Source organism: Lacerta agilis, chromosome 2 (genome assembly GCF_009819535.1).
Source record: "Lacerta agilis isolate rLacAgi1 chromosome 2, rLacAgi1.pri, whole genome shotgun sequence".
Taxonomy (NCBI): domain Eukaryota; kingdom Metazoa; phylum Chordata; class Lepidosauria; order Squamata; family Lacertidae; genus Lacerta; species Lacerta agilis.
This window is the reverse complement of record NC_046313.1, coordinates 48,950,335-48,965,850: the sequence shown is the minus strand read 5'-3', so window position 1 is coordinate 48,965,850 and position 15,516 is coordinate 48,950,335. Positions and strand designations below refer to the sequence as shown.

Sequence of the window (15,516 nt, the reverse complement as noted above, 5' to 3'; positions counted from 1 at the left end):
CTCTGTGCTATACAGTTATCAGTAGTTTCTAGTCAGATGCAGTTCAATAAAAACTGCAAGTCTTCTGAAGTAAGAATTCTACTTACTTCAAATATTGGTATTCCACATTACCTAGTGTTCCAGATAACAAGAGTACACTGCATATGTTGAAATTCCATTCAGTGCAGTGAGAGCAACATTGGAATTTACATAGATATTTAACTGAGGCACAATGACTTGCAGTGAAGACATTACCATGTTGTCATCTGTAACACACTTCCCAGGTATTTCTCACATACAATAGCCAAAACCATCACTTGGCATGTACTTTCATAGTTCACTCTTGACCGAAACAACAAATACCCAACTAAACAGAAAGTTCAACATTGTGTCATCTGGAGGAAGTAGAGCACTTTGGAGGAGCCAGCCACTGATGCTGCAAAGTGCAGCATGTATGACGTCACATGCGTGTGACATGCACCAGGCCCTCTCAACAATATCCAAGAAATATTCAGAGGGGTGAAGACACCTTGCCCCCCCCCCCCGAGTTGGCGTGCCCACTAAGATGTGCCCACTGGTTTATATTTCAGATTTCTCATTGTTGTTTTAATGGGTATAACATTAGTCCCAGGTAGTCTATTTAAACTCACCTACCTAAAAAAATAAAAAATGTTTCTGCCCTAAAGGAAAGTATTATGAACTTACTTGGGACATGGGATTAGCAACGAGGGTTTGTTTACCTATGCACACAAGCCCTACTTGCAGTTCTTGCCTCCCTAACCAAGAGGTCAAGCTGTAATTTTCCAAAGTCAGTAGAGACCTGCCAAGTTACAAGTTTAAATACCAGCTCATCTCTTACACCCATTTTCAAGAGGCCAGGTAAGTAATAAAAGCATGGCAATCCAATAGTTGAAATGAAATTTGGTATATATATATTTAATATATAATTCTCCATCAAAACTTGCTTTACCCCCAATAAGGGAAAAGATGAAAAGTAAATTGTTAAAGTCAATGCTTAAAGCAACAGACCTTGTTGACGCTGAGCTTTGCTAGTATAAACGGTTTTCGAGTTTAAAAAGCATATCTCAATTTCTTACCACCTTATTTCCTTACTGCCTCCCTAGGATCAGATGAAAATGAGAAAGGTCTATGTATCTGCACACTGATGACTATATAGTCCAGATCTCAAAACTGGAGATTTCCAGCTTCAGCTTCAGCTTCAACTGTGTCCGTTCACCCAGAGCTTTTATGTAGATACGTGAGCAGAACAAGAAAGAACCCTGCAGGCAACTTGCCACAGGGAGGAACAGTAGCTGCCCCAGCATCATTTTCTGAGCCCTGTCTCAGAAGGAATAAGCAGAGCCTACTTACAGTGCCCCCAAGCCCAACCCCCTTGGTCAATGGTATTGACTGTGACTTAAAAGTCCAGAGGAACCAACAGGAACACAGTCCACCTACCATCTTCTGATGTAAATAATCCACAAAAGTGATAAAGGCTGTTTCCAGTCCCAAACCAGGCTGAAAACCCAGATTGAAATAGCTTACCTTAAAGTAATAAGAAATTATCTTATTTTATACACACATTCTTTTGCTCTCATTTCATAGAAACAACTTCCAGAAATAATACAATATTTCAGGTTATATAGAGAGATTAACTTGTGGTTTGCAAGTTAATCACTGGGCCCTTTTTGGGCAAGTTCAATGATGCCAAAGGTTTTTTTAAAGCCATAGAAGAAACACGCACACAGGACAATATACTGCAATTGCAGTAGAGCTAAACATTTATTTATTTATTTATTGCATTACAGGGTCCTAACAGACCTACAAGGAGGTCATTTCCTTTAGATATGTTCATACTTAAAAGTGAATTCATAGCTGGAAAGCAAGCCAATAGAACATCAACGCTTACATTCCCATTAGAGAAGGTAATGTGGCTTAGTAGACAATTTTGGACTTGGACTAGATTGTGATCAGCATGTTCTAAAGTCAGAAAGAAGGAACAGAAGGAAGTCAAAAACTTGTGAAAAATAGAGAGCTCTATTGGTCCCTAATACCTGTCACTCAAATGGAGGAGCCTACACAGTTTCCATCTTCTCAACCAGGGAAGATAACCTTAGTTCACCCATGGTTAAAAAAAAAAAAGGCAACAAGTTATCTCACAAAACAACAAAGAGAGACTATAAAAGCATGGTCCACATTCCAAGGCAATGCATAATTAAGTTTTAAGAACATTTTTTTAATGCTCATTTTCCATTTTAGTTAGAACACAACTTACTTTTATCATATATGCTACGTACGGTGGAGAACTCATGGGTTCTGCTGTGGGTCAGCAGAGCTCATGGCTGAGATAGACATTATCCTCCCATTTAATATAAGCAGGGTACTGACAATACTATTCAAACTGACAGCACTTGCAAGTTTCTGCACCAGCCAAAACTCACTTGATTGAGTAAAAAAAATACCTACAGTATTTAATTTTGAACATCAAGCATTAGAACAGAACATCAAGGAAAGGTTTGAAGCTCTTTGGAATTAGTCATCCAGTTGTCATAATGAGTTGTGAGCATCAAGTAGGTGTGATGCCAGTTTTAGACCGGCCACATCTTGCAACAGTATCTGTATTCATGTATCAAGAAAAGTTATGGAGACATTCAAGTCACTGTGTAAAAACATTGGGAGATCCAGGAAAGCATAGCTTTGACAAGTGAGCATTTCTTACATACTGTTTCAGCAGACATATACAGTACTTAAAAGCCAATGAGAGCCTGACCATTCTTAGGAGATACAGTACAAGAAATTCCTATGAGATGAACTCAGCAGCCTTTCACCAAACCTAACTTTCATATGGATACAATGAATATACGCAGGTAAGAAGATGGGTGCTGTGCAGGTTCCCTCTACATGACTTATAAGAACTAATAGGGCACTGTCTATTTTTACAGACTTTTGAATTAACACTGTTCCTTCTTATTTAATTTAAAGCACATATCATCATATTCTGAACTATTCTGCCACCTCCCACCCCTAGAAAGATCTCAACCTATTTTCTTTTCTTGTCAAAGGGAGGCTGACATGTCTATAGTTACTGGTATTCTTCCATAACAATTTCTTAACATTCTGTATAGACAGATCACATCACATCTTTCCAGGAGAATTCTTCATATTTAATAAATATCTTGAAATTTAAGCCAGGATAGCTTTATAGGAAAAAATGTATTAAGCTGCCATATGCAGTTCTGAAATAAAACATGCCTTATGGCCTTGAAGAAATATAGTATGTCCCTGCTACCCAATTCAAGAAAAATTGCTTCACACTTGCAAAGGATGGGTCCATCCATATGCAGAGTGGGTGGTCATGCTTTCTGCTAGTTAAGAAGGAGTATGTCTGAAGGCATCTGATAAGCATGCAACTAGGAGCCTAAAGCCTCGTCCACACTTGTCCCATGCCTAGCTCACAAAATGATTTGTGCTTTGGCAAAACCATACTTAATTATGTTAACTGACTATCAAGCAGATACAGGTAGGTAGCCGTGTTGGTCTGCCATAGTCAAAACTAAAAAATAATAAAAAATATCCTTCCAGTAGCATCTTAGAGACCAACTAAGTTTGTTCTTGGTATGAGCTTTCGTGTGCATGCACACTTCTTCAGTTTCACTAGAGGTACAAGGAACAAAACAAAAATCAACCACTAAGGGTACAAAGAAGAAACAAAGAATCAACTCCAACTCTTAATAGAAGTAGGTTTTCATTTTGGGATATTTTCCCTTGTGTTTGTTAAGCACCGTTCTCTTAAAAACTTGGGTGTCCAGGAGTAACCTTAAGAGTGGTTTCCCCCACTGCAATATGCAGTTAAAAGGAGATGTGCATTGTGCAAGTCAGTTGCAATTCTACAGGTACTTTCTGTCTCACATTTTAACACTCAAAAACGAAATCCATTTATCTCTGTGAAGCAAATGTTTGCATCATTGCGGGAGGGGTGCTCAGGGGTAGGGCACCAATTTTTTTAACCCTAGGAGAGCTGCTGCTAGCTGGAGTCGATAGGGCTTAATATGCCAATGCAGAGCTTCGCATGTTCATTCTGAAGTGGTACAGTACAAGAGCGCTACCATACTACATGGCTCTTACTTCTTTCTCTATATAATAGGAACAGTGTGCTCTTGTCCAGGTCCCCTGGAAATTGAACCAGTTTTCTCCAACCAAAGGACCATTTCTTCTGGGGTTGTTTGTATTCTGGTGTGGATGGGGAAGTACAAAAACAGATGCAATGTTTGTCAAATATGAGGAGTGGTTGCATAGCTTCCCTTTAAAATAAACACAAATTGGCTCTATCGGGGGAAATGAAAACAACGGTCATTGCCCTCCCCCAATATCCCATTGGACACCACATCAAGTCACTGTGCTAACCTCAAAATACCTACATGAATGAATTAATCAAGTCTGATGACTATATGGGCATAATAAATAAGTAAACAGGTGACCAGCAGCACAATAAAGCATGAGCACTTGCGTTTATTTACTGCAGGATGCTATAATGTAGCTGTAGTTTTGCTTTAACAGATGGTTCAAAGGATACTGAATTGGAAAGTACAAAGAACAAGCAAGTAATTGTGCTAATAAGAGCCTGGCTAATAAAGATTACATTACTAAATAACTACATTCTACCACTAAAGAATAGAAGGCTGTCAACCGATAAGGAAATAGCAGCTGTTTCTCAGAGACATACCAGTATCATCGTGCATTTTGTATATTTAGTCAAGAAGCAGGACACTTTAAGTAATTAATTAAATCTCACAGGTTTAAAAAAGATTTTTGTAAAAGTAAACACTGATGGTAGTAATCATCAGATATTTGCTTAATATGCACTAAAGGATGTCAGTTGATATTCTGCACTGTGCTATAACAACTTCATTTGAAAGAGAAATAAAATGGTTGGTATCTTTCCTTAAGGTTGAAATCATTTTGAAACATGTGCCATTGCTTATCAGCCTCCAAAAGGACAAGGGGACATATTTTAATGCAGAAATTGCACAACTGAGCCAAATTTGCAGTAGTTCTTGTTCCACACACTAGTACCAATCCATAATTTCCTTTTTAAAATTGTGTGGGTGCGCGCACGCATACACATGCATACACACACACACACACACACACCAGCCTGAATCATGCTTCAGACTACATAAAGGCTCTCTTTTAAAGAGAAAAAACCTGAAAGCACTTTTAAAGATTGCATACTCCTGAGGTTTGCTGCATACAGAGCATGGTGATACTCTTGAACTTATTAGAAATAAGAGTCACAAATAATCATGGCACATCTCTGCTTTCAAGAAGCTTTGGTGCAAACACAACTTTAGAATTTCAGCAATTTTTCCTGCAGTAGGCAGTGAAATCTTGTTCTGGATTCAGGCAGAGTGCTTGCACTTTCAAAACTAAGCTTGTCATCTGTGTTCCACAAGCACAGCAATACTTAAAATGGGAGATCCCTTCCAGTGCTCATTTGATGGGGGGGTTGGGCGGCCCTTAATGAAATCCACAGGCTCTACTCTCTGAATCTCTCCACTTTTAGTCAAATAATGGTTCCATAAGTTTTTAAAAATAGTCACTATTAGGATGTCACATACGGTAAGGATTCTGGACACTGTAATTGAAGCATTGGCACTAGGTTCTGCAGTTGTATAAAAATTCAGTGGTGCAAGAAGAACATAAAATTATGACATCTACTTTTGTGTAACCCTTTGCACCATATGGCGTCCCTATGCTTGTACGATTTCATTCTACTCTTACTAGATAGAACATGCATGCACACAGACTAAGGGTCAAGATATGTCAGAGTTTGCACCCATATCACCTGATAGTTACTGCTATATTGTGTTTCCCAGGGTGAGGCAATCTAATCCATAAATTGCCAACATGAATGCCAAACACTGTAGAATCAAAAGCCTGTCTGGGTGTGACAAACTTGCTTGTAGCAAAGGCTGTGGTGTGTCTTTTAAAGTAAGAGTTCTTTGAAGATTAAGGCTTCAGTAACAATGTTTGCAGATGATGTAAGCAATTTAATTGAAGCATTGTTTAAAGAATCAGCACATGTTAACTCATCATATTTTATGCACTGCTCTTGTACTTATAAACACACCTGAATATAAAAACAAGTCTTGGGTTTCTGAAACCTGTCTAAAACTATTACAGGTATTTAAATAATCCTTATCACCTAAGAGGTGTCCTAGATATGTGGTTCTTCCTCACTCATGTCTGCCACTCTGAAAAATGCAGGACAAGGAGAGGAGCAAAAGGAATAAAAATATTTCTTTTTACAGAGCAGCAATACTACTTCAGCCCCTCTCACCATGGTTGGTACCATGTCTCTATCATTATGTTCTACCTTCCTTCTACAGCTCTTTCAATGACATGATTTTAAATAGAGGTTCTTAAATGCACTGAAGTTTTGGCTGTATTAAAGAAGAGGGAGGGAAAATATTGCAAAAGCCTTTATTGCTTAAGCAAAAACTGTCTGACTCTTGCTGAACAACTTTTGAATTTTATGGGTTGGACGGAGTGACTTCTTTATGTTCTCCCAGTCTGGTTCTAGGTAAATCTTGCACACGTATAGCCAGTTGTTGTTGTTGTTTTTAAAATGCACTGAATCCAATTTGGGCCTGTTTGGGAAGTGTATAAAACAAATGCTGTCCCCTGTTCCTCCTAGCTCCTTGCTGTCCATCAGAGTAACTGGTTTATTTACATGAATATGAGAATCATTCCAAAACTTCCTTATAAAGGCCACTTGAAAACCCTGATGCCAGGAAGTGATTCAAGGATATGGAAATTAGATAAAACCAAATTAGATAAAAATTCTAAATCTGTTTTCACAACTCTTGATTCAAATTATTAGATTTTATCATAAATAGCCACAGCAGGAGAAAACCATTAACACCTTTGCTAGCTGTTGAGAAACCACTTGTGTGAAAGCAGCCCTACAGATTTCAGTGGAGTTACCCAGTGAAAAGATCAGAATCTGAACTTTTGTTTGAAATGTCTTAACAGCAAGAAGTCTGTGAGTATGTTTAACAGATGTATTTTCAATTAAAAGATTCAAGATATTTCAATAGTCTTCTTTAATGTAAGCTAAGTATATAGAATTGTAGTCTTCTTTCTATCATCAATAATATATATTCCTATCTCAACCTTAACCTTCTTTATTGCTAAACAGGCAAGGTGTCCCACTTTTATGAAGAAGTACACAGAAGAAAATCTTTGTAAACATGAGGGCAGAGCATCAGCAAAAAGCAGTTGCTATGACCAAGTCTATTATGCTGCTGACTTCAAACAGTGACACAATGGAAAATAAGACAATGAGATCTTTAAAAGACAATAAGACACCAGGAGTGCAATCTTATACTCAGAAATAAGCTCCACTTAGTTCAGTGGAACACCCACAAAAATATCACATCATTGCCAACTTTTTCCTCAGATGTCCAAATAGTTGCCTTATTATGCAAGATAAAGTTCTATTTAAGAATAACTTCTTATTCTTCAATGAATAATAAGCTAACACTACACTCACAGGATTTTAAAAAGTTTTTTAATCAATGTGAAAATTAAATTAATATTTAGTTGAATCACTAAGCCTCCATTTTCTGCTAAATGGTATGATCCTGTGTGCCTTTCTTTAAAAAGGAAATATTACAAAAAATGGCATGTAGTATTATATTATTAATAATATCCCGCTTCCTCACATGGTTTATCTAGCATTTTCAAATGTTCAAAGTGCTTTGCATACATATTCTCAGTAAAAGCATATTGCATTGACAGCTGCATTGTATTTTGAGAAGTACAAGCAGGTCATATTACAGAATCTAGTCAACATTATTCTAGCCAGGGCGTAATTTCTACAACCGTAATGATGTTTTTTGCTTTTACAGCATACTTGCAAATAAATATGGAACAATCACTTACCTTTCTGTCTATTATCCACCACTGTGCTTTTGCAAGACCAAGCTCCAGCATTTGAAGCAGGCCTAACAACGTACATAATCTCCCATTGCCATAAGTAATCTCCCATTCTACCAGGCCAAAAATACTATGCACTGGTATGTCAAATGCATGCATACCCTTTATAGTTTAAAAGACTACTGGCAAAAGGGAGAGTGAGCCCTATTGCTCTGTGCTGCATTTCTGGATTCAAACTGCACTGCAGGTTACACTGGCTCTGTGTGCAGCTTTCTTTTCCCTTTGTGTCTTTAGAGACCAGAACTAAGACAACAGTGAGCCACAAGCACAGCTCATATTGCTCTATGTTGTATTTCTTGGTTGAGAAACCACAGGAGGACAATTCACACTATTTTACAGACCTTTAACCACCACCATGTGGGCAGATGGGAAGGAAAGCCAGCCCATCCACGTCCAGCTGCTACCCCCCCCCCCCCCCGCTACCCGCCTGCATATCTGTTCATTAGGGGAGAATTGGTACTGGCTATAGCTGAGGAATAACCTGCATAGCTGCTTTAAAGTGTCTGGGCACATTTATTTGCAACCAAAGTCTATAGGTCCGCTTCAGTTGAAGCAAACCAAACATTGCTTTACACTGCTGCAGACATAATGGCGTCCTACCCTAATAAGATGGCACTAGGGATATCCTCGATATCCAACCAGGGATATCCCCAAGAATCATAATTAGTTGCATACATTGTATGAGCTTTCACACTTCCAGGAATCCCTCCAAAGTTAAAAATGCTGCATTGTGGAACTGGTTGTGTTCTGATCTCCTCCCCAGCAGCACAGTACGGGAACTCTCGTACAGCAATGCAGCATCCCATCCAGGAAAACAGTGATGCAGCAGTGCCGACAGCTGTTACTAGGGGCAGGACTGGATTATGTCACCGGACATACATTTTGGCATCACATTAATATCAACAGTCAAGCACTTGGTCCTTATGTACTGCTATGCTGTTCAAGGTGGGTAGAATTTGATTTGTTCTCAAGTGCCCTTAAAGCATCAAATCCTTATTCCTAATTTGTGACAGAATAATTTAGGCCTATGTGCTTATAATTAAGAGACCCGAGTCCAACACTCTGACCACTGGACTATTATCCAGAATGCATATTAACAGCCAGTTACCACCCTCCTGTTTACAATACCCTAGATTTATACATAATGTCACGATGAACTGCAGCATAGGTGAATATATATAATTAAACTAAGTTCCTGTAAAATATCTACATGAACATTAAAGCCAACATCCTTCAGAAAGAAAGCCAGCTCTGTACTTCTAACAGAGGATCTTTTGCTATAAGAGAAAATCCCTCAAGGATATGGATTTTGTATTTCAAAAGGCATTCAGATGAGACTAAAAAGTGATTCTGCACTTATTATATTTATAAAAACATTGCAAAACCCCTCTTTATAGAAGAGCCGACTTATATTAGGAAGCAACTTGTGTATGGATATGTTAAAACAGCATGAGGTCACACAGTGAATGGGTTAGTCAGGATCAAGTAACACTGCCATCTACTTAAGCCATTTTGTTATAGCCACCAAGATAGTTTGTGTGTAGTGATACTAAACATGGGCCCAAGAAGATTCTGGCAATTATAGGTCCAGAGACAGCCCTGATTTGATGTATTTAGGGCCTTTCATTTATGTAAAGCTTTGCAAACACACTTTATATTGCACATTTTGTTTTGAATTGCATATACCTTGCATGCTTACTTGAACAATGAGGGCCAACTCATTTATTTTTTAGTTATTTGTACAAAGAAAAAAAGCATTATGGATTTTATATCAGAAAAGGTAAATGTCCAAGATTATTTCAAAATTTATAAGAGGATTTGCTTGAGTGCTATGTTCTTCTTTTGAAATCCTGCTCTTGTCTTGCTCATCACAGAACTCAAGCAGTGACAAACTGGAAACCATTTCATTAAAATATCTTTCTTTTGTTAGGCACAAGAAAACATCAGACTTGGTCTTGCTATGGCCTTCTGTTTACTGCTTAAGTAAATAGACAACAACCTACTGCCACAAATTATTTTTGACCACAATACAAGAAAAGCATGTGTCAAGATAGAGACCATAGCTCCAAGAGTAGCAACCCAAAAATGGTGTGCCAGTACACCAACAGAAAATTTCCATCTCTGACATTCATAGATTTGAGGCCTTAACTTCAGGAGTAAGGACACGGTCTTATTCTGTCACAGTGTGGCTACGTTGTCACGGTACAGAATGAATTAAACAGGAAGTCAGAGCTTGCTGCAGTGAGAGTGCTAGTGCTAATGGTTTCCAAGGTTAAATTTGGTCTTCTACATGAGCCCTTTATACACTTCCAGTCTGAAAAATTATTTCAAGACTTCTGGCTATACAGCATGAACTAAAAGCCTCATTAATGATACTGCTTTTACCAGAGAACTGCATGCAAGATAATACAAGAACTTCCACTTCTCTATGCAGTATAACTAGATTATAAAATATATTTAGATCTTTAAGACTGTATTTAAGTCAAGTATAGGTTTCTTCTGATCTACCGGTTTTCCTATCCCAAATTACAACAAAACTAGGTCACAACATATTTTTTGCTTATACCATGCCTAGAAATGCAACAAAAATTGTGCAATCTTTCCTTTTTCACACACCACCCATGAATCCTTAGGTTTCAAAATCCTCTTTATAAAAAAAAATTAAACCCATCAAGCTTAATCACAAATTCCAAAATAAAAAATAAAATTGCCGTTGTCCAGATTTTCACTGATTACGTGGCTGGCTGTTTTTAATAGTAATTAACCTTCAGAAACTGGAGACAAATTCCCAATACATTTTAAGCACACAGCCTCTTTCCTGATAGCATATGGCCTCATTTGAACAGCATAGGCCAATGTCTGAAGCGAGTCTATATCTATTTTTAGTAATGACTTGTAATCTACCAAAATCTATTGCCCTTGCTAGAGGAAGGAGATCAGCTCAACATTTTGTAAGAAAACTGTAAATCCCAGTGGACTATTTTTTTTTTTAACAGATGCATTCCTATTGAACGGAGAAATATCACAAAGCCATAGGCATATTTTCCGATAGTCCAGCTTTAGGATCCAGTACTTGTGTACTGAAAACATAATGGTATTGCCATATGGTAAAAAAAAAAGGATTCCATTTCAGCTGCTCAGTTTTTTTAGGACTTATCCACCCCACAAAAGAATTTTTTCAATAATCACTCTTGCAACTGTTTTATTGATCAGGTGCATTAACTTGACAGCAAACTACCTATATAACAGATGCACTCTTAGGCTATAGTTACTTCTCTGACAAACACTATATGGAACATTCATGATTCAGAGATGAGCAATCATGAAGCCTGAAATGTCAAAGGATAAACTATATACAAGAGGTGTATTTTTAAAATTAAGTCCTCAGTTCTAATAATAGAAACCATGCAAAAACAACAGAGTCTTGCTATTTCTGCAACCATTTAGCACATTTCTGAATATTCTATTTAGTATTAGTAGAATAATCTCACCTGAAAAGGAAAGATATTGTCAGCTCTGTTCAAACTGTCTTCCATCCAAGATTTTGGAGCAAAAGCGGAGCTGGGCCGTGCATACTTCTGCAACTGGATATGATTACTTGGGAAATTCTTCTTCAGGGGTGAGATGGAGTTCAGAGGTGTGATTCCTCCATTCAGTCCCCTGCGGTGGTCTCGCCCTTGGGACCCTCCCCACCCACCATATCCACCACCGCCACCGGGACTCCATGAAGAAGACGGTGTAGGTGATGGGCTTTGGTAGCTGCTCCATGGAGAAGGTGGTTTGTTAAGATTATTAGCAAGATGAGGCAGTTGATTAAAAGCAGCATTTCTATGCGTAAATGGAGGTGGATGAGGGCTTGCAGGAGACCTTCTCTGTTGTTGATGCTGATTGTGATGATGCTGAAAATGGGGGTGATGAGGGTGGTGCTGAGAGAGGGGTCCAATCTGAGGGGAAAAACTACCCCCAAAGCCAGGACTGACATGATGTGGAAAATTCTGAAACAGCAGAGCACCATTATTAGCTGACGCAGGAGGAACCCCTCCCTGATGGAAGAAACTCGCATCTTCATTGATTATTGTTGAAGAAGAAGGAGCTATAGCTGCTGACCAGTTACTGAAACCAGTCAGAGAAGATGCTGTAGATGTCAAGGGCTGGCTTGAAGTACCCAGCCCTGTAGCCTCTTGATAATCAAATCCTGTTAACACTGGCGATTCTATTCTTATTTTCTCCTTCCCATTGCCGTTCTCGGAAGAATTATCCCCCTGGTTTTCTTCAGATTTAGATTTCTCTGATTCAGGCAGCATGCCTGCTTCCTGACTTTGACTAGGGGAAAGCTGCTGTTTTTCTAGGGAGTCTTGCTTTTCCTGTTGCTGAGTTTTAGATTTTTCAGACCCCAGAATCTCATCCTGAATGTTATGGGCAGCTGGAGCAGGAAAGAGCCAAGCTGACCCAGCACTACTGCCATTGGCAGCTGTGTTATTTATAAAAGCAGCAGGGCTGGGGGTTGCATTTTGATGGTGGTGCGGAGGCTGCAGATGTGGATGAAATCTGACTGGAAAAGCTGACTTATTCCCGGTGTTGTTTTGCACTAACACGCCAAACCCGTAATCCCCCATTTATTTTATTTAGGATTTTAATTCCGCCTGGAAAGAAAAAAAAAACAAAACTTTAAAATGTTTTTGTTCTGCTACTAAAGCAAGATAATTGAAAATTACTACAGATCTTTCACCTCCCCCTTCTTTCCCACCTACCCACTTGAGATATCTGATTTGGATATTATTCCTGGAATCTTATTAATGAGATCACTTAAAATATTGACATGGATAGACTTGTGTTCACTTCCTTCAAATATCCAGAAGGAATAGAAAGTAAATCTTTGGTTAACAAAATAAGAGGTTTCCTTTTTTTCTAAAAGGAAATGCACAAGAATGAAGTGGGGATGAAAGAAAGCTCCTGGGAATTCTTTTTTAAAAAGATTTAAAAAAAACTTTTTTGCCTTAACAACCGCTTCAACCTGCCCATGTACACGTTAATGGAAACAATACCATGACATCTGGTGCTCCTCACTCCTTCACAGCTCCAAAAATATATTTAAATCTGGAATAATTTAATAAATTCTATATAATCTAATATATATCTGTGTTCTATTCTAACAGTCTTTGCTGCTAAAAATCTGAAATTTTTACCTCAGGATTTCAATGGTGGAGCAAGTTGTACAGGAGAGCTTTCCCCACCCCCACCCCAACCTGTGCTGCTACTGCCTTTGCCTTGTAGGACTATATGTATAATATGCTCTATGCGGATGCCCTTCTGACAAGTCCTTTCCATATAAAGCAGGGGAGGGTGCGAGGATTTGTTCCTGTTTTAATCTCTAGATATCTGCATTCACTGCGTGTTGTGTGTATGTGTACGGACTGAGTTGTGCAGGAGGAGGGTGGATTCTTGTTGTTGCTGCCGCTGGTTGGGTGGGTTCCTGGTTGCTGCTTTTCCGAGCTCGCTTCCTATTATGATCCGATATTTGTGTGTCCTTCAGATGAATCCTGGCTGCCTGCAGAGGAAAATTTTCACCTCAGAAAAATCAGCAGTCAAGTGTTTGGAGGGGGGCGGGGTGGGGGTTGAAATAAGTGTATCTGGGGAGCAGAGTTTAGACATTTTAAAGCCATCAGCAGAATAATTTATTGTGCGACAGCGGGGGGGGGGGGGGTCGGGCTCAGATCCTTGGACTGAGAATATTTAGAAAGCGGCGGGGCGGGGGGGGGGGAAGAGAAGAGAGACGAACCTCTTTCGAAGGTGGGGGAAGGTGAGGAGGCTGAAATATAGGGCTGATGCCGCCCTTGCTCCCTCGGAAGGGGGGGGGGGAGAGAGAGAGAGAGAGAGAGAGAGAGAGAATGAAACAGAGCAGGGATTTCACCCCCACCACCGCAGAAGGACTTTTACCTCAGGAGGGGAGCAGTCTCCGGCGGGGAGGGGATGGCGCTGGCGGGGGGCCGGGCTCCTCTCTCCCCCATGGGAGCCGGTTTCTCAAGGGAGGGAGGGTCACGAGGATCGCTGGGTGGCGAAAGAGCAGGGAGGGGCGATATCAAGCCTGGCTCCGGAGGTTGAAGGAGGAGGAGGAGGAGGCGAGGGAGGCGGCGGTGGCGGTTCCCAGGGGTCCTGCCTTTCCTCCCGCTGCTGATGCTCCGGGGCTGCGGCGGCTGCTGCTGAGGCTGCGGCTGCTTCTCCTCCGCCTCGGCTCCTCCCGGCGTCGTTCTTTTCCCCTCATGTAACACAACTGTTTCTCGGGCGGGAGGACCGGGGGGGGCTCCTGTTTAGTCACGAGGCGCTGGGCTACTCTGTCGATCCGCCGGTTCGCCACTCCGGCCCGGCCGCCTCATCCGCCGCCGCCGCCACCGTCGTCGTCGTCTCCACAGGACCGAGCCTCCGATCGAAATGACAACCAGCTGGAGACAGGCAGCGCGGCACTTCCGGTTCAGAGAAGCCACGCCTCTTCCCCCCCCCGTCTCCCCCGTCTCTCCCTTCTCTGGCAGCGGCCCCGCCCCTCCCTCTTCTCCTCAACCGCTAGGCCGCCTCTCCCTAAACCAGAAGAGGGACTGCGGGAATCGGCAGCCCTTTTGGATGAGGGCAGAAAATGTTCGGCGCGGCGGCCATCTTTACTTTGGGCAGTTTTCTTTTCCTCAGAGCGACCCAAGGCGGACATGTTGGTTTAGGTCGGGGAAACTCCCGTGACAGGTGAAATTATAGTTGGCCTTGCTTAAACAGCCATTTTTGAATATGGCAGATGTTAAGGTTATATCATTGGTTAAAGGGCTCACTGAAGATTGGCTTGTTTTATGTGCTGGAAATTAAAGCTGCATCACACACACGTATATGCATTTATATAGCCTATCTTTATATATGTATTAAGTATGTATGAGAGAGAGAAAGAGAGAGATGCAGGTTTCATTTCCAGCACATATAGATGCAGAGTTTTTCTTCGAATAGGTCGCTTAAATATATATAGGCGACCACATATTCGAAGAAAAACTCTGCATCAAAGTTAAGAGAGAGGTTGACCCAATTAAAACTAGTTTAAGTCGTGAGACTGGTAGAAAATGCTTCTTTTTAATGCTTTTTTTAAAGAACGGTTTACATTTCAGGTCACCCCACAGGAGCATGTTGTGCGTTTCGCCTTACATGACAGTTCATGTTTCCCCTCCTTCGGCCTCTGCTTGAGGCAATGAGGAAGTTTAAACTGCAAGGATCTTGAGAATACCTCGATAAAAACAATTTTGCTGAAAATATTAAGCTTCCTCTCCTGCGGGGACTTTGGGGAGAGTGCAGAAAGGGTGGAGAAGAAAAGACTCGTTGGGGGGAGAGACTCGATCTCTTCCAGGTGCCAATGTATTACTGCAAGAAGGTGCAAACCAAATGAGACAGAAAGGATTTGGCTAAGCACCAGCGAGCGCTCCGTGAACCCACAGAACAGGCCAGACCCAACTACGTCCTTAGGGATGTTGCATCAACAGAAAACCAAAGGGCACCTCCTTTGCTGTGTGG

The 15,516-nt window shown here is 40.6% G+C and overlaps 1 protein-coding gene across 3 annotated transcripts in view; it reads right to left on the bottom strand.

Annotated features, from left to right (window-relative positions):
• CPEB4 (cytoplasmic polyadenylation element binding protein 4) overlaps positions 1 to 14,122 on the bottom strand; it is a 51,720-nt gene extending 37,598 nt beyond the window's left edge. The window contains exons 1-3 of one of the 3 annotated variants that reach the window (XM_033139968.1): positions 13,918 to 14,122; positions 13,167 to 13,528; positions 11,472 to 12,623 (exon numbers count right to left, since the gene is read on the bottom strand). In XM_033139968.1, coding sequence (XP_032995859.1) covers positions 11,472 to 12,596 — 1,125 coding nt within the window. In that variant the 5' untranslated portion in view covers positions 12,597 to 12,623; positions 13,167 to 13,528; positions 13,918 to 14,122. Of the gene's footprint in view, positions 1 to 11,471; positions 13,529 to 13,917 lie in introns of all 3 variants that reach the window. The other 2 variants (XM_033139967.1, XM_033139969.1) reach the window with 2 other exon arrangements.
• Between the last annotated feature and the right edge of the window lie 1,394 nt (positions 14,123 to 15,516).